At 45.3% G+C, this 23126-nt stretch overlaps 2 protein-coding genes across 3 annotated transcripts in view; one reads left to right on the top strand and one right to left on the bottom strand.

The window, feature by feature from the left end:
* Positions 1–10220: 10220 nt before the first annotated feature.
* On the top strand, positions 10221–15948 carry MRPL33 (mitochondrial ribosomal protein L33). The gene is made up of 4 exons (XM_042827770.1): positions 10221–10284; positions 10803–10821; positions 13407–13513; positions 15636–15948. The coding sequence occupies exons 1-4, from the start codon at positions 10263–10265 to the stop codon at positions 15683–15685; spliced, it is 198 nt and encodes a 65-aa protein (XP_042683704.1). The 5' UTR covers positions 10221–10262; the 3' UTR covers positions 15686–15948.
* The window catches only part of RBKS (ribokinase), a 66127-nt gene continuing 58875 nt past the window's right edge, over positions 15875–23126 (bottom strand). For both annotated transcript variants that reach the window (XM_042827749.1, XM_042827759.1), the window contains one exon: positions 15875–17178. In XM_042827749.1, coding sequence (XP_042683683.1) covers positions 17005–17178 — 174 coding nt within the window. In that variant the 3' untranslated portion in view covers positions 15875–17004. The remainder of the gene's footprint in view (positions 17179–23126) is intronic.

The raw sequence follows: 23126 nt of genomic DNA on the forward strand, positions 1-23126 counted from the left end.
AACTTAGCACTATCTCAGAAAGGGCTTGTGACTCAGTAATGATTGAACAGTCCGTTAGGATCCTCATCTGTGAGATTAGGTCTATGTTTGTGTGATCCCACTCACTTATTCTCTTATACAAAATGGGGGGAGGCATTTGCATCCTCATTTCTGGCAGCTATTGCAATAACAACTTCAAAAATAGATTTTGACAGAGAATTTAAAAAATAAAAGTGGATCAACTCTAAAGGATATAACAGGGATTAGACAAGGCTGCTTGATTTGGTAATTCACAAGTAACTGAAAAGTTCCCTCAGTCACGACTGTGCATCCCTTGCTGAATAGAGTCATTGCATGAAAAAATCCCATCTCCATGTTACTAAAAAAATGCCACACTTCTTGTGGCCAAATGCAAAGCCTCTCTTGGGGTCGTGAGATAATATCATAAGGTTTTGGTCTGATTTCTTTTGAATGTGGAGGTTTTCATATCAGTGAACAAATTACTTCAGCAAATCAGTTCAGCCTCCACCCCATCAGCAGATTTCACATCTCAAATCATAACAAAAAAACTGCTGGAAGGGAAATAGGCCCACTGCCCAGCTGCCTTTCTCTGCATATCTACTTGAAACCAATCTTGCAGAAAGCTCTTAGCCTCTAGACTCTACACTAGTTGGAGCTGAAATAAATATGAATGAACAATGGCTGGGATGCTCAAGAACTGATAGTCAGTAATGTGGTAATGTGGTTGTACTGAAAGAGATGAGAGGGACTGGTGAAGACAGAAGCTTGTGTGTGTGGATTCCTTTGACAATGGGTTTCCTTCGGTGAAGAATAATAATTCCTTGTACTTGTAAAGCTTTTTTTTCAAAGATTTCCAACTTTTTTTATCTATGGGAAGATAAAAGTGCCTCTATCTTCAAGCTGTCAAGAGGGGCAGAGAAAATAAACTGAGACCACTTAGAATGACTGCCTAATGTCAGACATTTAACAAGACCTAAATGGTCCTGAACCAACCTATAGCTAATGGAAAGATAGATGAGTTAATCTGCTCTCTGGAATGGCATATACCCCTACAGATGACTATAATAGCTGATAAGACTCCAAGCATCTGAAGGTAGATAGCATGAGGTATGGGCTTCTTTAAGCTGAAAATCCCTCCGTGAAATTCAGCATTCAAAACTCACTGAAATCAACGGGAAATCTCTCAAGATTGCCAATGAACTTAAAAGAAAGCCATACATCTGAAAACCCTGGATGTGGTGGTTATCATTCTGATTTGGGAATTTTAGTCTGGATTTTCAAACAGTTGAGCTGCTGGAACCAACTCATTGCCAGGACTGTTTCATTAATTTCTGACTGGAAATGGGGGTCCTTTCCCATGGGAGAGTCAGTCTATGGGGAAGCAGTATCATCCAAATGTCAACTCTGAGCCAAGCATGAGAGTCAATCAGTGTTTCCAAAGTTGCCAGACTTGGATGCAAAGTATCTCCTGCATAAGCAGTGGAAGATGGTCTGTGTAAGTGTTCCACTGCCCAGAATTTCTGCAAAGCCTCAGATCTACTGGAAAATTAATAGTTTTGATCAAGGACCTCAGCTAATCCTACCCGATTTCTGCCCATCAGTCAGTGAGTTACAGGCTGCTTCTAGAGGACAGAAAACTTAACAGGAAGCAACAGCAAGGAACACAGCAGGGAGGGGAGCTACTTGATTCTCTCTGCTAAACTGAGGATGCAGCAGGGTTATGGAGGATTACATGCTCTACCCATCCAAAACTAAATCACAGATTGCAAATTGTTCCCTTTCTTATGCAAAAAATAAGAATAAATGAAATGGCCTTTGCCTATTGGTGTATTTCATACTGTTGGATCTCTTTGCAAAGCAATTCTAGGATTGAGACAACGAAGCCAAGGATGGCAACTGGCCAGATTTACTTCAAAAGGTTAAATGAAAAATTACATCTGACTGAATGAACTTGGGATGCCTACAGCAATTCAGTCCCTCTAAATCTTGGGATTGTATTGAAAGGGGTACAGCTGCATGTGATGTGAACATAGAAGCCCATATTAATCCCCCATTTCTAAACTTACCTCTGACTCTCATGTTACCAAAGCCCTTGCATACATCATTTATTCATTCTACCTCACTGCCACTCTTTGCAGAGCAGACGGTAGTCATTTCACTTCACAAGGTGATTTCAGTGCTCACTATGGAGAAGGTCACCTTCCATCCTAGTTCCACTTGCTAGTGCAAGGGTACTGGCCACACAGCCTTGGCCTCACAAAGGACTGCTGACACTCTCACTTCCACTCACAGCTGAGCACATTTGACCAAGGGACCATGCAGCTCCTTATAAGCTGAACTCATTGCTGCTGTGCCTCAGCATTTCCACACAGATCCAACAGCAACACCTCTGAGAATTATTTGGCAGTAAAGTTAGGGTGGAATTCAGTGACAACATTTCAGGGATGTGCACCCTGGAGAATCACTCAGGCTCTTACAGTAAGTCTCTCGCAGCCCATGAAGTCAATGATATCAAACTGGAACAGACTGCCCAGAGTGGTTGTGGAGTTATCTTCTCTGAAGATATTAAAAGCCCACCTAGATGCTTTCCTATTTAGCCTACCCCCAGGAACCTGCTCTATCAGGGAGGTTGGAGTAGATGATCTGCAGAGGTCCCTTCCAACCTCTTTGACTCTGTGATTCTGTGAAATACTAGCACGCTTAATGGGAAGAGGAAAGCAAATGGCAGGGAGGTATAAATAGGGATTTTTTAACTCTCTCAATGAAGGAGAGTTTCATCAACTTTCTCTGACAGTTTGGTCTCATGTCATTCCTGAGAGGGACCACACAGAGCCCAAACCAGGAGAGAACCATCCCATGCAATCATAGCAGCTGGAGATTAAGATAACACTGTGGCTGAAGAATAGACCAGGATTCTTGTCAAGGTTAGTCACTGGGCTCGGTGTTCTCTGAAGATGCACAGTGCTGGATTGTGACTTCACATATTAAAAAGAAAGAAGCCACCAAAAATGCTTCGACAGGAGGTATTTTCCATAGGCAGAACTAAAACAAACAAACAAACATGGAAATTCTCTTTTCTTGGATGAAAGTCTATAACCCAGGATTTCTATGTAAATAAGATGTTTGTTGTTGTTTTTTTTTTTAAGACAGCGCAAAATGTTTACTCTTTTCCTTATCTTTGCTTTCTTCCTGTCCACTTTTCTCCTTTCCATCACAGAAAAAGAGGGCAGAAGGAAAGCTGACAATAAAGCCTGCGTCCTCCAGGTCTCTGAAGTGAGTACAATCCTCTTTGTAGGAAATTTTTTGAACAAAGGGCTGTGAGCAGCTCCACATCTCCCTCTGTAGTTCTGGTGTTTTCAGGGAAACACATTTGCCCCTCAAGTGCCTCAATTATTAATCCAGGTATATAATCAGAGCTGAATAGAGCTGCTATGTGAAGCGTGACTGTTCTCTTACATGACTGGGAATATTCACAAAGAATATAGAGAAAGCATGACCTTCATGTTCCTGTCCTGATTCAGTTCACTAAAGGTGAACTGATCAGCATGAGACCTTCGCCGTGACAGGTGAGTTGTTAAAGAAGGCTTTTATTCCCCCTGCTTTCCCACTTTATTTCATGAAAAATACATCAGTTATAAAATGTCTGGAATAGATTCTGAGCTACATATGGAAGTGGATTGCTTGCCAGAGCCGGATGCTACCGTAACATGTACGTCACCATGCCTTTCTCAGTTGGTGATTAGTAGTTTGCAAAGTTTGGGTGAGCATGGAGTGATTTTACCAGACATGAGTGAGATGCTCTGTAAAAGCAGTCGTATGGTGTTTGAGGTTTGTCTTTCTATCTGGCTCTACATTCAAATACACCTCCTCCCAAGCTGTTGTTTCCTACTCTGCACATAAAACTTCCATCCACTTAGCTTGAATTTTGGTTTTTGCTAGGAAGGGCCTTACAGATATGAGATGTGTTTGCCCAGAGAGGGCAGGCAGATAACCTCAGTCGTAGAGTTACATTTTTCAGTGTTAGCTTTCTGGGTTTGCCCTTTTAAGATATGACAGTTGTATATAAGTGGAAGTAATTTAGCCCTGGAGGGGTGAAATTCTTTTTTAAGCTCTTCATGTAATCTTAGTTTGTTATTGCAAAACGATCTCTAACCAGGAGCAACTGGGTCGAATCTGATGCTGAATTATAAATAACCAGAAGTCCTGGGGCAGAATTCTGCAGTGCTGGAGTGGTTGCCAGATGCAATTGGTGTCAGATGTATGTCTAACTTGAATTTTGCCTGTATTTCTCCTACAGGTATCACAGACAGGAGGGCAGCTGGGGAGGTGTTCTGCAGACTGTCCTGCTAGGGGAAGGTCACGTATACCAGGATATTGGTGTAGATGATCAGATGTGGTGGTACCCTACAAAACTAGTGGCTGTAAAAGTAGAAAGCAGAAAACAGCCTCTGACTAGAAGAGGTAAAAGACTGGAACTGGAAAGAGAGAAGTGCAGTGATTGCCTCTGGCTGTTCAGCAGCTCGAAAACCCTGAGAATTGATTCAGCTCTGTAGACACTTTAAATACAAACTTACTCCCTCTCCAGTAAATCCTTCTGTTTTATGGCTTGCATGAGGAGCTGAGACCATCTTTCTGCATACCAGCATGAGGTCACTACAGACAGCTAAATACTGCAGTATGTGCACAGTTCAATGGGAGCATCATGACTGCAAAATGATGCAAGAGAAGTTTTATACCAGGGAAGCGGTCAGATCTGTTCAGTTATCCAGAGCTAGGTCATCAGAAGCTATTGAAAGGCAGGACTGGGAATACCAACCCACCTGTCTTCTTCCACTCCATCTGGGGGATGGACTGGGTTGTGTGAGGGTACAGAATGTGTGGACAGGTCAGGTGCTACAGACCAGATCTGCATCATATATGCATACATATCTCTTATCAACCATCATAGAAAGAACAGCTTTTCCTGTAAAGGTGAAGCTGGAGCCTATGTTGTAAGAGTTGGTGGAAAAAAAGGAAGTTGCAATGTTCTTCTGGTTCCTTTGGGTAGGGCAACTTCTGATGAAAACATGATTCAGCCTAGTTTTGTTTTGTGGGCAGCTGAAGCAGATTTTATCTATCTAGCAATGTGAAGAAATATCTTGTTCTTTGTCAGGAAAGGAGTATTTCCAGCCAGATAGCTGGAGCTACCTTTAAATTATTTGATTGAGTAGTTTAGCAGCATCAAAGAGTTTAACATGGGCTAAAAAGTGACAAATCAAACAAGATCAACAAATTCCTTAAAATAGGCCACCTAAGAGTAATTCTTTTGTGCTAATCTTATTGACCAAATGGAATGCCTCCCCTGCGCAGGAGACTCTGTCTTCACAGCTGAGTATGTTAGAGGACAAGGCCAGGTGGCTAGTGCGTATGAAACAGAGAGAGGGAAGACAGTCATTTTCCAGAGATTGTGCAGAGGTCACTTTGCTCACAAAGACCATACTCTTTGTGCATCATCACGACTTTTAAAATGAATGTCTTTAGGTAAAATGAGTCTAGAAAGACTACAGCAGATGAAGAAAGTTTAGGGAACCAGCTAGAGATGGTTATGTGTCTATGGGTTCAAACAGATTTCTACATGGGCCTTGCTGCACCTCATTTCTAGCACTTGTTCCTTTTTTTTTTTTAAGTATTAATCTCATGTCTAGCTCAAACCTGAGCTAAACAGAAGTGAATGGAACACCAGCATGCTTTTTTTTTTTCTGCTACGCCATCAGATGTAAGCGAGTGACTGATTTCAGTGGCACAAGGATAGGAAAAGGAGAGATGATGCATTCAGTGCTTGCAGCAATGCAGCCCCAGGGCCTTCTGAGCCCAAGGGTCTTACACTAAGCAGCCATCAAGTGACACACCGCTGCAAATGCATGTCCCTCTCCTCCTTCCCACCCCTCCACCCCATACAATTACCCAGAGTGTAACCAGACATGGGCAGACACACATCATGTAGCCAGGTACAGCTCATAAGCAGTTCGCTAAAGAGCTGGCTGGAATCAGGGAGGGAACTGCTGTGGGTGTATTGTTCCAATCCCATCATTTCCCAAAACACTGAATGAAATAACTTGTTTATAATGATGCGTGACATCACAGAAATGCTACACTGCAGAACTTGAGAAACAGCTTTGAACCCTACGACCTTCTTTCAAGTGAGAAAGTCTCTAGGGAGGCACTCAGGAAGCCCTATCCTTCTTCTAGTTCTCCAGAAGAAAATAACTCTTTTTCCAGAATTAAAAAATAGGTGGCCCACTTCCACTTGCCACATTGGAACGTGGTGGATTTCTTTTCCCAGAGAGCTGCCTACTCTAGCTTAAAGCTGAAGTAACTTCTCTTGACACAAAGTGATAGGAGTTAGACACCAATCAAACAGATTTTTGGCACAAAAGGCACTTGTCCAAGCACCTGTCCAGGCACTTGAACTTCTCCTACAATAAGCCACAGGAAGAAAAGAATCCATTAGTGTCACACATCTTCACATTGCATACTTATTTTCTCCATTCACCTTTACATATCCTGCTTAAAAGCAACTGATTCACAGCTGTGCTTTTGATACACTCTTTCTCTGCCACAATACCACAGCACAAATTCCTTTGTGCTGAATTGCAACCAACCCCATCTTAATCTGATGATGCCCTAGCATCAAATAGGTATAGCATATATAGCATAGGTATGCTACCTATTTGAATTTCATGTGTTTCTAAGCAGTAGGAAGTGTTTACTAACTAGTTAGATCTTGTGTTTTCCCATTTTACAAGGTACAAAAGCAATCTGAAGTTGAGAAGAAAAAAAAAAGCCAAAACAAATGAGAAGCTCTACTTTAGAGAAGTAATGCAGTGTACCTTTTACCCCATCTTCCCCTTTGGCAGCCTCTTCTTCCAAAGAAAGGAATAAAGTCTCCAGCATCAGTGTGGATGACATGTCTGTGGGACTAACAAGTCTCAGGACTGGGCCGTGCTGATGACTTAAGCTGCTCTGCATACAAAACACCATGCCTGGAAATTAAAAGCCTTGCTCTGCTGGCCCAAAAAGGAAAGATTTTTTAGAGGCTTGCTAAAAACAACCTTCGATCAGCTGTACAAACGTAGACAATGTTGTCTTTAGTATCCCAGATGGTCCCAGATGTTGGCATAAGCAATGACAATGACATTCATTTCTTTGCGTGAGACTTACCACACATAACCCGTGTGAGACCAATTTTTCAGCTGCCTGCTGAGAAGTGAAATGCACTCAGAGAAAAGCTGTTGTTGAGGCCCATAGGATCCCAAATTCCGTGGTAAAAGTCACAGTAGGGAGGATTAGCCGCATGATCACTTCCGGCTACTATCTAATTTTATCTGTGTATCACTGATACCAAACGTCATTCTTTATATCATGACAACCTTTCAACAAATAGGTCTAAAAATAAAAAGCAAGAGCTTGGAGTTGGCACGAACTGTGCGACATGGACTCTAATTTGTATAGCAGGAACTATAATCACTCTGAGACGTGCCCAAGCCCTCGGGCATCCCACGGGATTTCAGTCACTTGTTTACAAGGTGTTTTGATTTGCAGCTGTTTGGCTACTGTGGCATTTCAAGAGGGGGCGGTTTGAAAGGATGTTGTTGCTCTGGAGGTCGGGATTGGGAAACGGGTATTGAAAAATCACACAAGAAAACAGGCGAGCGCCGTCTTTGTTCTTCCCCCTTCACATGTGAATGACGTCAGTGCTGGAGAAAGGAGCTCCAGGAACAGATTCACCAGTGCACTGATGAGAACAAGCAGGGAACAGGTACAACTCTGAACACGGAGCCATGCCCTGACCTACCACGTACCAGTGCCCCATATCTGACTTGGGGGGACTGAGCTCTCAGGGTAAGAAGGGAAACATGCAAGCCCATTGTTTTTTTAGCTTTTCAGTTTGCAAGTTTGCCAGCAAATACTGTGATACTGTGACACGGACACCTCTAAGAACTGGGCTAAAAGCCATTGCCAGCTCACTTCAAACCAGCCACAAACAGGTCAGCAGCTGAAATGGATTTGGTCACTGGCTTAAAGTGATTTAGCAATCAGACAGCTCTTTCCACCATTCCTGCTCTCCTGACCCGGACAGTTCCTCTTTCAGAGCTGCATTAAGCTAATGCCCACTTTCTTCTGGGCCTTCTTAGGATAATGGATTCACATATGCAGAAAGAATGTAAAAATCCATTTGTTGTCTGGGATGAGTGATTTGCCTGTGTTTGTTTAGCAGCACGGACAGCAAGATGCCTGCTAGGTTGTAACTAGCTGAGGAAAAGAAAGCAAGGAGGAGGAGAAAATAGCTTGGCTGTTTTACAACTATGCTCGCCGAGCTGTGCGCATTTTTTGGCTTAGTTAGCTGTTTGCCTGTTTTTTGTGGGTAACCAGGAAGGACTGGTGGAGTTTTTCCCAGGCTCTACAGTGTTGTTCTCGTTTCCAGCATTTGGTTTTTACGTGCATTAGTTGACGGTAACTCATATAAAAATACAGTACCAATATAGGACATTTACTTTGCAAACATTCAGCCTGCTGCCCCTCTCTCCTCTGCTCTGACGTTTTCCTGTGATGACTTACTTGAAGTGCCACGCACACAAGAGAAGCATCACTCCTGCTGGCCCTGGATATCAGTCCTTGCCTGTCCTATGTGTGACAGCAACCTGACTATACTTTCTTGGCAAAGATCAGCAACCTCTTCAGCTCCTGATAGTAGCAGAGGATTTGCCCTAGAATGTAAAGCATAAAAATGGGAAAGAAAATCAGTTAGCCTATAACACAACCAACTGTTGTTCTAGCTGGGGAAAAAAAAAAAGGGATGCTGTGTTTGATTCTGAGTGACACTGATCGGTTTGGCACCAGCAGCTTCTCCACTGGAGACATGAGTGACTTCTCTTTAAGCAAGTGTCAAAATGATCCAGGCTGGCATTACAGTTCGTCACACTTCTTGCTTTCTGTAGGCAAAGTTGAAGGAAAGATTTGCATTTTCCTTGCACATGCCATCAAAGATCCTCACATACATGACTTAACCTAGCCAAAACAGGAAATTTGTAACAGAGCTGGGGTCAGAAATCCTGACTCTCTCCTTTCCTCCAGCCAGCACATCTCTTCCCCAGGGTTAGCAAAGACTGCTGCCATCAGGGATGTGCTACTCTGTCACCCTCTCCCATACGTACCCACCTTAGGCTCCCTGTTTTTCACCCATAGCTATGGGAAACTGCAGAAGCGGCTGCTAGAAAGGAAGATGGAGATTGCTGAAGTCTATTCTAATCCACGGTGTCTATATTTATGCAGCCCTTGTCACAGCAGAGCAGGGAAAATGTCACTGGAACAGTTTTATTTTTGCCAGCAGGCAAGAGGTTTAGAGAGAGGCGGTGCAACCTCTATTTGATGATGTGTTTGTACAAATGTTTAACTTGCTATTTCTCTTAAAAATCATCTTTAATGTTGATTTACATTCCTGGCAGAGAAGTCAGGAGGTTGGCAATTCCGCTGCACTTCAGTCTGCGCTACCAGAGGCACTCACACACAGGGCAGTGCCTCACAGCACTCACGTTTTACCATCAAACGTCTGCAAGTTCTCACTCTGATATTCACGGGCAGATGAGTTGACTACTCCAACTGTATTTGGAAGGCCAGACAGTAAGGATCGAAATGTTGCACCATTAAGAGATGCACGTGGTACTGCTCGATTGGAAACAATGAACGTGGGCGACACCGCTTTCCTTGCCATGCCACCCCGCTCCACGGGCCGAGCCGCTCGTTCTCCTGCCACGCAGCGTCAAGTTAACCACACGCCATCGTACCTTCCACGCCGTTTTCCACCTAGGCACGTCAGGCTGACATTTTTACCGCCCTGCTCATTGCTGCGTGTCCGAGGACTCGAATTCTCTGTCAGCAGCCCGAGTGGCGGGAAGAGGAAGAGGAGCGGCCAGCCCCGCGCGCCCCGCACCAGAGAACAACTCCTTCGTCGGCAGCCCGTCCTCTCGACACTCATAAGGGCGCGACCACCCTCCTCACTGCCCCTCCGGCCTACCCGCCCGGCACTTTCGTGCAGCGTGATTCCAGTGCCCACGGGGCAGCCCCCACCCGCCGGGCCGCGCTCGCACGGCCACAAGGCCACACGCCCGCCCCGCCGGCACACAACGGCCGCGCCCCCTCCCCCGCGGCCCGGAAGCACTTCCGCCAGCCCGGCCGGAAGTGGTGGGGGCGGGGCTCGGCGGCGGCCGCGCGGCGGCGACGTTATGTTCCTCACGGCGGCGGCTCGTGAGTGGCGTGGGGCGGGGAGTGGTGGAGGGCGAGGGCTGGGGCGCGCTGTGCCGCGCCGCGCGCCGGCAAGGCGCAGCTCGGATCCGAGCACAGGCTGTCAGCGTCGCGACCTTCCCTTCGGTGCTCGGCCCGAGCCGCTCGGCTGGCCCCGCAGCGGGACTGCGGCTCCCAGCGGGCCGTTGTGCCGCGCGCTCCCAGCGTGCCCCGCTCGGCCGCCTGCCGGGCCGCGATGGAGGCGCGAGGCCAAGCGTGCCGTCAGGCGGAAGGCCGTAAGGCTGGATGCCGCGTCACGCGGTGGTACGGTGGTGAAAGAGAGCGGGCGGCTGGAAGTAGGCAGCTCGTGTACTCGTTTTACTCCTGCGACAGTAAATCTCTTGGCACGCTCTTTCTGGGGCTATCAGGGCACCAGGCAGTGGATAGCTCTGATCTCTGTGTGTTGCATTTAAAGGAGATGAGATTAAATGATATGTGGTTTCTTTTTCTTCCCCCTGCTCCTTCGTGCTGCAAAATAACAGTGGCCAAGAGCAAATCTAAGTAAGTGACATTTTATTTACCATCCGATATTTCCTGCTACCACTCTCTATCAAGTGACTTAGCAAAATATTGCACCCGTCTATAATCTTCTAATGCATGTGAGAGAATTGCAGACCCCGACTCTAGCTGTGCCCTTTCTGCCCTTCAGCATGTGTGCCTTTCTCACAGGTGAGTACAGAGTGCATTGAAAAAAGCCACTTAGTTTCCAAAATTGCAGCAGAGATAGGTTTTGTTCTATGGGCCATCACTGAGCTGAGCACCCAGAGTGCCCTGTGCAGGGGATCCTCACCTCCATAATGCTTTATGGAGAAGCTATAAATCATCACTTAGCCTTCCTCTTTTTGACCTTTCACGCTTTTTCAGCTGAGGACAAGCTGAAGTGCAGCGCAGATCTTCATGTTTGTATGCTAGACTCGAGGCGGTGCTCTGAGCCTCTCCCAGGCTGGATGCAGAAGGTTTCCCCACTGTACTGCATTCGTATGTTGGCTTGTGAGCAGTGGACAGGGCAGTCAGCGCTTTAGGCAGCCTGGTCTAGTAGTAGGCGACCCTGCACATAGCAGGGGGATTGAAACTAGATGATCACTGTGGTCCTTTTCAACCCAGGCCATTCTATAATTTGCTCTGTAGTTCTGCTGGGGGGAGATGTTGGTGGGTTCTGGGAGAGCTTTAACTGCAGCCCTCTGGCTTGTACAGAAAGCTGATGGGTTAGAGGGGAAGGAATATATACTTTTCTGCACACGGCTGGTTTACACTGTAGGTGTAAGGAGACAGGAGCACATGGAGAAAATGACTTGCATTCCTACTTACCAGGAATTTAGCTCAACAAACGAAGGGTTTAAACTGAACCAATTTGTAGCAATACGTTCTTGCCTTATTCTCTGAAGCTGCATTCTGTACAAGTATTCAGTATTGCACAGACTGAAAAATTATAATGTTAATTTTTTTTTTTTAAGGATCAGCCTCAAAAAGATCCACTTGTTATGTTCAGAGAGATTCTTCTGTTACAGAATTTCTGTGCAATTGTCCATCTTTGAAACTAAGGATTTCTACACATGCATGTGATAGGAAAGATTGCAGTTTGACACCTTTCTACACAGAAATGAACACAGCAAAGCAGAGTGTTTCCTTGAGATGAAAAATAGTATCAGTAGTGTAGTGATTTGTTTGCCTCATTCTTTGTGTGGTCTTGCATACACATAAGGAACATCTTGTCTCCTTACAGTACTTCTACATCCATGCTCCCTGTTTTTATCTGCGCATCCTGGTGGCATTCCACTGTTCTTTTCTCCTGTGCTCCTGGTCACATTTCTTCTTTGGGCAGTAAGTCTTATGAAATGAGGTGTATTGTTCAGAAAGGACTTGGCCTCAACTGTGTGGTTCAAAAGAGTTTCAACACGTGGTCATCCTGATACCACTGATTCTCCCAGAAAGGGGAAACTCTGCACACAGGCTTTGAGGAAGTGGGTGAAGAAGAAGGGAAGGAGGCTGTGTGGTTATTGGGGTACACATCATAGCTTTCGTGGTGTGCAGGAGAGGGCATTCACTGGGGAGAGTCCCTAGGTGATGCTCGGTCAGTTGATGTGAGGGAATCCACAGTTTTTCTGTTTGTTTTTAAATCCCAGTAAATTAGATTGCAAACGTGGAAAGGGGTAGCTGAGGAGGGGACAGTGGTCAGAGCTGCACAAGTGAGGAAGGATGGGTGGCTCTCCAGAGTTAATTTTGACAAAACATTTGGTACTGGAAGCAGAAAGATCCAGGAAAGTGAACTGAGTGCCCCTGCACAGAGCTGTATTCAGCCCTTTACTACAGTGGAAGATGAAGACGTAATTTACAGACCGGTTAAAGGCTTTGGCCTTCCTTTTGAAATGCAGAAGATGCCCTCTGTTTCTGGGAAGTCTTGGAAGGCTGCCAGGGTGAGGGCCTGGGGCTGCTTTCTCAGCCCCCTTTGCCCTGCTGCCAGGGGCTGCCAGCCCACTCCATGCACACAGAGACTTTCTGTAGGGAAAAGGGCTCCTGGTGGCTGAGCTGACGTCAAGTCCTGCTCCTTGGGAGAGAGATGCAGGGTGCCAGGGGGCTCTGCTTCTCCTTTTTGTGTGCCTCTTGTTCCATTCTATCTCCTCGGTTCCTCTCTGCATGTGGAAGTGATAGTTTGAGGTACTGTGTTATCCACAATTTATCATCATCCTTCCTTTCTTGCCATTATCATTTAAGATGCAGTGACTCAACTGTATGTTTATTATTTTTCTTTCTTTTCTGTTTTTTTTTTCCTCTTCTTTCCCCTCACTCCTTACCCTGTTTGATGGAAGAGCTACTTCACTCTGATCAGAACTACCCAGGAGTTCTATAGTTAAACTTGATGGTTGAATTTCAGGTTTGTAGGCTGGTGGATTTTTTTTTCCTGTTACAATAAGGCTAGCATATGGTTTTAAAGCTCCCATCCAAAATATCCATGAAGTTGGAATGAAATATCTTAATGTGCCAGGTTGTTTATCCAAAGAGTATTGTCATGACAGTGCCGTGAGAGACCGTGGGGGGACCCCTGCTGTGTGCTGTGTATTGACAGAGAGATACCCCTGTGACTTCAGGTACATCCTGGTGAGGATGAAAAGTGCAGCAGAGACTGGCTACTGTTTCAACGTCAGGAGGCTCCGGTTGCAGGAGAAGCTGGTGCTGCTGAGATACGATCCCATTGGTAAGGATCTGGGGTAGCGGTCAGCCTGCTTTGTATTAACGGCTCTGGCTGTCTGGGCTGAAAGGTTTGACTGTAGCAGGATTTTTCCAATCTAAGCAGAATGTGTCATAACACGTTTGATGTTCACATGACTGTACAGTTGCTGTTCTTCGTGACATTCCAGTGGGCAGTTAACGTTATTCTCATTTTACAGATTGTGGCACTGAAACAAAGTCATGACTTGTCCAGCACATCAGAGTCTTTGACAGCCATGCCACATGTCAGTGGCAAAACTGAGTGACACAGGAGTTGTTTCATTTTGTTTCTTTGTGTGGTTTGCTGGGCAGTTATCTCTAGCATGCAGCATGCTTCAATAGAAATGTTCTGTTCAGCTGCCCTGGGTACTCCAGACAATAAATGTTGGCCATCACTTCCAAATTAGACTTTTTCTTTTAAAGAGATAAGCACAAGTTCTTCCTCCTCCACAAATGATACCCCTCTCCAGATGACGATTTGTGGGTTCTTTTATGTTGCTCTGGTCCTTGTAGATTCTTCCAGTTTAAGTAGCTGATTTGGCAGGGCTTGGAACACTCCCAAGAAGCCTTTTACTCACCAGGTTTTTGAAAGGTGGCAGAGCTCGAGCTTCTAGGGGAGCAAGTGGTCTGCAGCTAACGTTAAAATGATTAATTTGGGTAAACGCAGAAAGAAAACCAGACAGGGCTACAAATGGCATGGGAAAGTTGATGCAAAAAAGTCTGGAATAAACAACGTATTGAGCTTTTCTAAGTAAATGACGTAATTATGGCTGGTAGTTACGTGGTTCAGGCTTATTATTATTATTTTTTTTTAACATAATTTTACATTTCTGTTGGACGATGGACCTTGTCATGCCCAGATCTAACAGTCCAGGAGCTTAATGGCGAGTGAGAGAAACTAAGGGGGAAGCAGTATGCACTCATCCAAGTACCTGTGCTGATGGAGGTTGTGGCTTTCCTGAATTTCACACCCAGGGAGGATAAGAGATTGCAGGGGCTATTCCTTGAATAAGAAGACTTCAAGTTAGCATTCTCTTTCCTACTTCTGAACTATGTGCAAAATGAACCTCCAGAAACTTTGCAACTTGCAGAACTGTGGGAAGATTGGAGAGCTCAGGCAAAGTAGTGCTTGTTTTGCAGAACGTGTAGTACGTTGCTGAAGGAAGAAATTGGAAGTAATTAAGAAAAAAAGCTCTGCTCTTTGTAGTCTGTAGTAGAGAACAAGTGAGAAATTGATGTGAGAAAGTGCTTGCATGTGTGAAGGGAAGCAAATTGGAGTCTAGATAGCAACTCACATCAGGAATATGTTAGGAAGCATTTTCACTTGGCATGCATTATCACCTTATGTTTTGTTCTTCTCAGGAACCCGGGACCTCCACAGAACGAAGCTTTTAGTGAAGTAGTGGCGGTAGTGCCCAAGTTTCACTACCTCATAAGTGCAACAACAGAATGCGTTGCTAAGTTGGAGTATTTCTTAAAGCGAAACTTCTAGGCGGAAGAAGTGATTCTGTTACTGGGTGGATTGTCCTTGCACTGCTTTCAAAGGCATGAATAGAATGAAGTGCAATCAGAGCAGCGGTGCTTTTCAAATGGCATTGAAGAGCTTTGTTTGGATTCTCTTTTAGTCGTGCATCCACTGTGCTTAGTGTGTAGCTGAATGGACTTTGCTAAGGTCCACATCAGGTGTTAGAGGCAGGCTCCCATCCGCTTGTCAGTTGATGTGTGAGCATGACTAAATGCTGCTTGTCAGCTGTAGTTATTTGGGCTCTGAAGCCGGAGAGTAGTAGAAAGCAGTAAAGAACCTATTTTTGTCCCTGCATCAAACAGCTGTGACTCAGAATAGTCACACAGAGCAGCTGCTGAATGTTTTCACCCGCTGAAATCCCAATACTTATTTTCACAGAGGTAAAACCGACCTCTTGGGAGCTAAAAATGACACGCAGTAAAGCAAAAGCACTACTAAACCTCATCAAGAGTTGATTAACAGCAGCACTGTGCCAGTCACAGTTCATTTAAGCAGGGAAGCTGGCCAGGAGAAAGGGATGTAGGCCTGTTGAGTTGGATCTTAACACTTCAGTGTTCTTAATAGATTCTTTTTTTCTCTGTAGCAAAACAACGTGTCCTCTTCACAGAGAAGAGAAAGATCCGCTCTCTCTGAACAATGACTGGACTTGATTTATGCAGGAGGAGAGGATGGTTCGGGGGGAGGACAGGGTGAATGCTGATTCAGAAATCCTGCACCATGGGCTGAAAAGAGAGGAAATGAACTGGGATCACCGTCTCCTGTGATTTGAAGGCCATTGTGAAGAAAACAATGTAGAGAGAGAAAATTATTAATGTCTGAACATAGATCATCACAGTAACATTTATTTATCTTTTGAGTTATTTTTACAGTGCTCAATTAAAAAAAAATAAATGGCAGATCCCATTGTCTGTGTTTTCCATTGTGAAAGAGGCTGTAGTCTTCAAAGGAACTATTGTTTTTAAAGGCAATAAAAATTAACATTTTCCACAGCGGGAATTCAATGGCAGGATTGCAAGTTTTTCTAACCTACCAGCCACAGATTGAACAGTAGTGACCACGAAGTGGCATTCCTAGGAGGAGCAGCACTGCAGCAGCTTCTTCCTAGGTTAGGAAGCAGCAGTGGGCAGCAGGTGGGATAAGACACTTTTGGATAAGCTGTGACCACAGCTCATAGGGCGATATTATTCCAAGTCAGGTAAGTAGGCCAGGGCTTTAACTTGGGGCTTTTGTCAAGCATGAAGAAAGTAGCTTATCACATCAGTCCTCTGGTTTGTTCTCTGGCAGATTTTGTTGGAGGGTTTTCTCCTTCAGCTGTCTCATGCAGGCTTTACAGCAGTATGGCTACAGATGTGTATCAGAGTTTGGCTCGGTAGCATTGTCAGCCCCCCTCCATTGTGAGGGACCCAATACATGCTGCAGCTCCCATCCAAGGCACGTAGGAAGGCGTGTAAGAGCTCAGTACCCAGAGCTGTGCAATGAGCTGCAGGATGGGGAGGAGCTGACCCCCGAGTGTTCAGTGAGCCGAGTGCTGATGAACACTGACCTCAGTGCTTGCAACTGAGAACCGAAGTCACAATTTCAAAGCTTCATTTCCTGGCATCACGTATCAGAAGGCCTGATTAAAATCAAGTCAAAATGTAGCAGGAGCGCAGAACCCTCCTGATGCATTGCTGTGAGCTTTGTATGCATTCCATGTAGCACAGTAGGTTGGATGGGATGGCAGTAGCCCAGGGGTGATGTGTGGGGCTGGACAGACCGCCTGTGCTGTGTTGGGAAGATAACCATCCCAGCCCCATCTTTACTATTGCAGAACAGGAACTAATAGGATTTCTCAAATAAGCAAAGAGACTTTCCTGGTCTTTCCAGTCAGCGGAGGGGAACGTCTGTGCAGTCAGGAGAATAATGCTGTCTGGGATAAGATAAAATCAGTACACTGAGCTAGACAATATCAATTAGAAAAGGTCCTGAGGCAAGTCCTTCCTGTAAGGATATGAAGATTGTGTCCCTGATGCCTGGACACTCACTGATGCAATGTAGTTAGACTTCCTGACCATTTCCTCCATGGGCAGCTCGGGATAGTAAGCCAGGTAGAAGGCCAGTGCTCCCACAAAACTGTCTCCAGCTCCCTAGAATAAAACAATAAACAACTTTAAGTGTGCTCACACAGGGAAACAATTCACACACGTTTACTGGAAAGACAACAGTTGTAGCACTGACTGCAGGAGTCAGGAAATCATCCAAGAGTTCAATTCAATTCACTTTTTTATGCATAGGAAATGCTGCAATTCTAAACTAATACCACACTCCAAACCCAATGCTTTTATCGAGGTACGTGCTCTGATACGGTTCAGAGAAAAGAAAGGCAAGTGTGCTACAGCTCAGCAGAAGTGCTGCTATGAACACTGCTTTTGAAACTTCCTGTTGTTGGAATGTTGATTCTGATTTCTCAACCTGAGTGTTTCATTAAAGCAATTTTTTTCTTATTTAACTTCTGTTCTTCATAAAGCGCAGTGGTAGAAGAGACAGAAAAAAGGGGAAAAAAAAAAAAAGCCACGTGGCTTGTGGTGTCTGTAAATTTCCTAGCTGCAGAACGATACAGTTTGATGCCTCCAGACTTTAGCTGCTTTTCATTAAGAAGCTCCCACTGGCAAAGGTCTGTGCTGTGTCTTATTGTGTAAACCAATCTTATTCCTGGGGTGCGCTTTGCCACCTGTGCTGAGTCACCTTGGGCTCTGGCAGCTCTTCAGCTGCCTGTCCCCAGGCCTTTGTTGGGAGCTGCTGCTAGTTCTGCTCTGACCAACGGGGAATGACAACTGTTTGCCTCCCCAATGCTTTTTAACAATAATTCTTGTTTTGTTCTGTAGTGTTTTGAACAACTGGAAGATGAATCACTTCTAACTTCATTTGCACATGTCGTTGAGTGTCCCTCCCTCCTCCTGAAGCACACCCTTCCATCCCCCAAAACTGGCCTGATTTCTGAGGCCACACTGATAACAGCTCTTGGTGGCGTGAAGCTGCTCTCAGGTGTCTTCGCTTAAATCATACTGTTATCTCAGCAAAGCGCTGTTGCACTGTACACGCTGGTACTGTCATTTTATTTGAGGACCAGCATAAGGATTGTCTCCCCTGGGGGTTTGCTGCTGCAGTTCTAATAAATCCTTCTAAGGACACAGAGGGCTGCCAGAGTCATGGGATGAGAGCAGAGGGCCTGGAAAAAGGCAGTTAAGGCAGCTGAGCAAAACTTCTAACTGGAAATTACAGATAGGAAGTAATTTTCCAATTTTCATTTCTAGTGGTTCTCACTATTAAGCTCATACTTACCATAGAATCGGCTGCACGTAATATGGTTCTCCACAAAAAACACATTTTCCACAGCAATCTGTTAGAAGCAGCTGATGGGGCAGAGCAGCACGGTGGTTGCAGGGGAGCCCTGACGTAGGTGAGCACAGGTACGGGTTGCCCACGCCTGTGCCGTGCCGCTCTCTGCTTGCCCGTGCCTGTGCAGCAGTTGTTTGTGCTGTTCCAGCCAGGAAACTCCCTGCTTAACGCCCTCCCGGCCTGAATTCTGCCCTCGCCTTTGCAGTGGGGCACAAAGCAGGGTGTCTCCTGGCAAACGACACCTTGGTAACTGCAGCGTGCAGCTGTGGCAGCAGCTGTTTCAACAGTTCTGTATTGCTGAACAGACCGGGGGCCAGGGAGGGTTTTTATCAAGGTCTGCGAGGCCTTTGTCTCAGCCCTGCTTCCCACAGCGCTCCCACAATGCCAGGTGGAGCAGTAACAGGTGACTGCTAGTTAAGCATTGCCAGTATCTTTTGTCTGATACATAATACAGAAATCTCTGGCCCATCCCAGAATGTATAATCTAATCAGCACATGATTAATTATTAAAGCTATTTTGGCACCTCTGTTGCAGACAGAAGTAATATTTCTACAAGCAGATCTGTTGTGCTGCAGTGCTCGCAGGAAGCCCTTGTCATTGTTACATGAAGTATTTCTCATACAGTCGATCACTTCGTAACATAAGTGGCCAGGTATTACTTTAATGAGGAGCACTCAGTGTATCTGGTATCAAATGGCATAAACTCTACGTGGCAGTGGCACAGGATGGAGCATTGTCTTTCTGATCATTATTATTAGTGGAGGTAACAAACTACCAGCCTCAAAAAAAGAATAATTGCAAGAATAATGATTTTGAAAATGACCAGTAAGATGCATTTATTCTGCCCACCGACAAAATACAAACACGGGATCTGTAATGTTTTACATTCCTCAGTATTTGTATTCCAGGAACCCTAATACATTGCAGACTTTGAGATAATCCTCATATCCTCGAGTGCCCGGAGTCAGTTCATTCCGTTATTATAAAAATATAACTGACTTGACCTTTTTGTAAAGCAGGGGATGCCAGTTTGCATGTAATTAAATAACTAGATCATAAAATCAGGCTGATACTGTGTGCCCAGTTCTAAAATGCAAATGCTATGGTCTCCACTAAGTGCTATGGTTTTGCAGCAGTGTTTAAAACCTATTTATATTCTAAGCCACACGTCTGGAAGGCCCTTGTTTTCCTGTGTGTCTGGAAAAGGGCATTTTTGTTTATCACAATCCGGCACTGACTGAGATTCTGTGCCTCTAGAAAAGAGAAAACCCACGAGAATACTTCTATTTATACCTTAGCTTTTGTTAGCCCTGATTTGTCAGAAGCTGGTTCACAACTTTAGTGTAACTATTTTTATACGATGCTGCCCTGAGAAGCTTTTTATAGAAATTGCTTTGTAAGTGGAAACTATATTGTTCAACAGTATTTCCAGCAAGTAAAGCATTTTTCAATCAGTCGTGCCCAGAATAATAGGATGCATTTCACTTCTACAATAAGATGACTCGTTCACCAGAAATATTTGGAGGCCGAGGTGCAATAGCTGCAGTTCCCAGTGTTGCCACAGTTGCACTGCCTTTGTGCAGGATGACCTTGTGATCACCCCTCGCCCTCCTGCCCTGTCCTCTTGGGGAAGAGTAATGGCAGCAATGCAGGAATCGTCACGACCGTTGGCTCCTGAAGCCCTGACCTTGTTCCTGAGCCTCAGAAAACCTTCCTCGGCTGGTTTTCAAGAAGTCACAGTCAGGTCCCCCCTGCATATATGCCATCACTTCACTGAATTTAAGACATTGTAAGAATACACTGCCAAATCCTAAAAGGGACAGTGTGTTGTACGGCAAAACAACAGATCCGTTAGGCTTGCCTGTAATTAAAAACTCTTCATTCAGTGAATAAATCAACAGCAAAGGCTGTAAAAAACTGCACTCTAACATAGGATCAACTATCTGGCTTGTAACGAAGCTTATGGTTTCCTAGGAGCATTCACAGCAGTGCACAAACCAATGCAGCCCAAGTATTACACCGATTTAGTGCAGCCTAACTACACAGCCATACAGAGATGCCCAGCTCTGTTGAAGGCCTTGGAGAATTCCTGTCTTATTTATATCACTCCGCAACACTGCAACGCTGGATTATGCTGTGAGTGTTACCCTTCTGTGTCACATCTGCTCAGCACTCCTTAAGGGGTGCACCACTGCCTGCCCTGCAGCCGAACGACAGACGTAACACAAAGATACCATCAGGAAAGGCCCACACGTCTCTAAAACTTAAAGAATTTGAAAATTGCAAAGAGCTTTTCCACTAACACAGTTATTCCTCTATCTGTGCACGGAGTTTTGAGCTGGAACAAAAAGATAAAAAGTCCTTAAAATGGAATGACTACATTTTGCAATTAAAAAACAACAACAAATGAGCTTGAAACAAACAGCAGGGCTCCCCTTTTTAGATCTTCTGCTGTAGTGGTGCAGATTGAGCTCAGCAAAGCTGCTCGTGTTGAAGTGAAAGGAGAAGTATGAGGAGAAGCAGACTGTGCCTCAGACTTGTAGGGTCTGGATCCACGACCGTGTTACTGTGCTTAATCTGTGTGCTGGTAACTGAGCATTTCTGCAGTCTTGTCAGGAAGACGAGATTGAATATGTTATGCTGAGCCAAAGAAAAAGACAGCGAGCCAATCCCTGGCAGAGCTGCTGGCCCCTTCCTCTCTTCCTGCCCTCCCAAACGCACACTGACACCAGCTGATGTGGCCTGTGCCCTCTCCCGACCATGTCATGGGGAATGGCTGTGCCACCCCTCACTGTACTGCACTTCACCCCTCACTGTACCACACTTCCCATTAGCTGTGTGCAGAACGGCTGCGATCAGCCACTGCTTCGAAGTCACAGGAGGTGTGAGCTGAACACATTTTAACTGGTATTCACTCTAGGTTGACAGTGCACTCTTAATTCCAGTGATTCAGCCTGCAGTTTCAAAGCAGGCCTAAAAGCCAAGCCACATTTTTGCTGTTGCTGAAAGTCTCTGTCTCCGCTCATGTTTTTATCCTTGCCTACATCAGACATAGCCTCGGTGCAGCCAGGCAGTGAGGCAGGCCATTCCCCCCTACTTTGTTGTGAACTGGGCCAGCCAGCGCTGACAGGGAAGCATTAGTTTGCACCCAGCCCCGCAAGCCGCCACACTACTACATTACAGCCAATGCAAAGGAGAAAGAGGTGAGAAACACTCTCAGCAGTCGCCTGATCTTGGATCAGCTCACGCCAACTGTGAAACCTCACCCTCGGTCAACACAAAGCAATTCATTAACTCAGTTGTGTATCCAAGTCCCAGAGCTCCAGCTCCCCATCTAAGCAGGGAAAGCTTCCTGGCCTGCTCCCTGCTGTACCCTGTGGGCTCAGACTGAGCAGTGAGGAACGACCCTTCTGTATCATTTCCAGACTCTGTTCTGGGAAGCTCTGGGAAGGAGCAATTTCTGCCTTTCTTGCATTTATATTGCGTTGTACTTGCATGGCCATTGCACAGAGAAAATTTCTCCCTCACTTACTCAAGCTGAGCAGTGGCAGCAGGCCATCCAGTCCTTCACATGCCTTCAGACCTTTGAGGTAACTGAACGGCACCCACTGGAGGCTATCAGTTGGGAAATATCAAAACCAAAGCACGCCACACAGTGCTCCACATCAGCTGTCAGGAATTTTTACCCACTTCCTGACAGATTTCCTGATGGTTCATTAACAGTGATTAATCAGCCTGACCGTTAACCCCCTGCATTCCTGAGAGATTAATCTTGATGCAAGGCCTCCTGCATATATTTTCTTTCCTTTCTGTTACATCCTACATTTACTTACTCGCTGTTGCTAAAAAGATCAGAGACATGCATTACAGATGCATGAATTCCTCTGGAAATTTATCTGGTTTGTGGTGAGTGTTGGATATAAAACATCCAACGTTCACAACTCTGTGGTTTTTAATTTATTTGTCATCTAAAAAGCAGAGCTGAAAGTATCTAGAGATCTAGTAGTATCAGACAGTCCTGCTCAGCATGTTCAGAGGCCTCGTACAGCATCTGTTCCGAAGGTCAGCTCAATGGCTTGCATTTCTCATGACAGAAAATGAACTGAAGTTAAGATCAAGATTTTAGGGACACCCACCTGGACACACCTGTGGGCTGAACTCTGAGGTCTGGATCTTGTATGGGCTGCAATGGGAGTCTCATGATCCTTAGAAAATGAGTCACGGTTTGGGAACCCCAAAACTGAGGTGTATAGAATTACTGAGCAGACCTGCTCAAGTTGCCCAAAGCTCTGCTAGGTGCTCAGACAGGATCGGAACAGAGCAGCTCCTGCCTCGCAGAGAAGTACTGCAAGGTATCCCAGCACATCACTTAGCACTGGGAAGAAAATTATTCTGTGTCACACGCTACCTCCAGAAAGCCAACAAAGTATTCACCTGCAGGGAGCACTCTGTTTTCTGAATCATCAAAACAATTCAGTGTGATGATGCTCATATAAACTCCTTTCAGCTCCGGATAGCATTAATGGGAGGTGACAAATTCCACTGCAACCAAATGGAGTAAGCACACCGAGGCAGGAACCCACGCACTCTCATGACAACAACAGCTCTGTGTTGCAGACCCTGTGAGATTCCCATCAATCAAACAACTCACCACTACTATCATTCCAGCACCTGAATGATACAGATATTTTGGTA

The sequence above is a fragment of the Centrocercus urophasianus genome, unplaced genomic scaffold (assembly GCF_019232065.1).
Source record: "Centrocercus urophasianus isolate 14NV4802_14NV808 unplaced genomic scaffold, USGS_Curo_1.0 seq_10, whole genome shotgun sequence".
Classification (NCBI taxonomy): domain Eukaryota; kingdom Metazoa; phylum Chordata; class Aves; order Galliformes; family Phasianidae; genus Centrocercus; species Centrocercus urophasianus.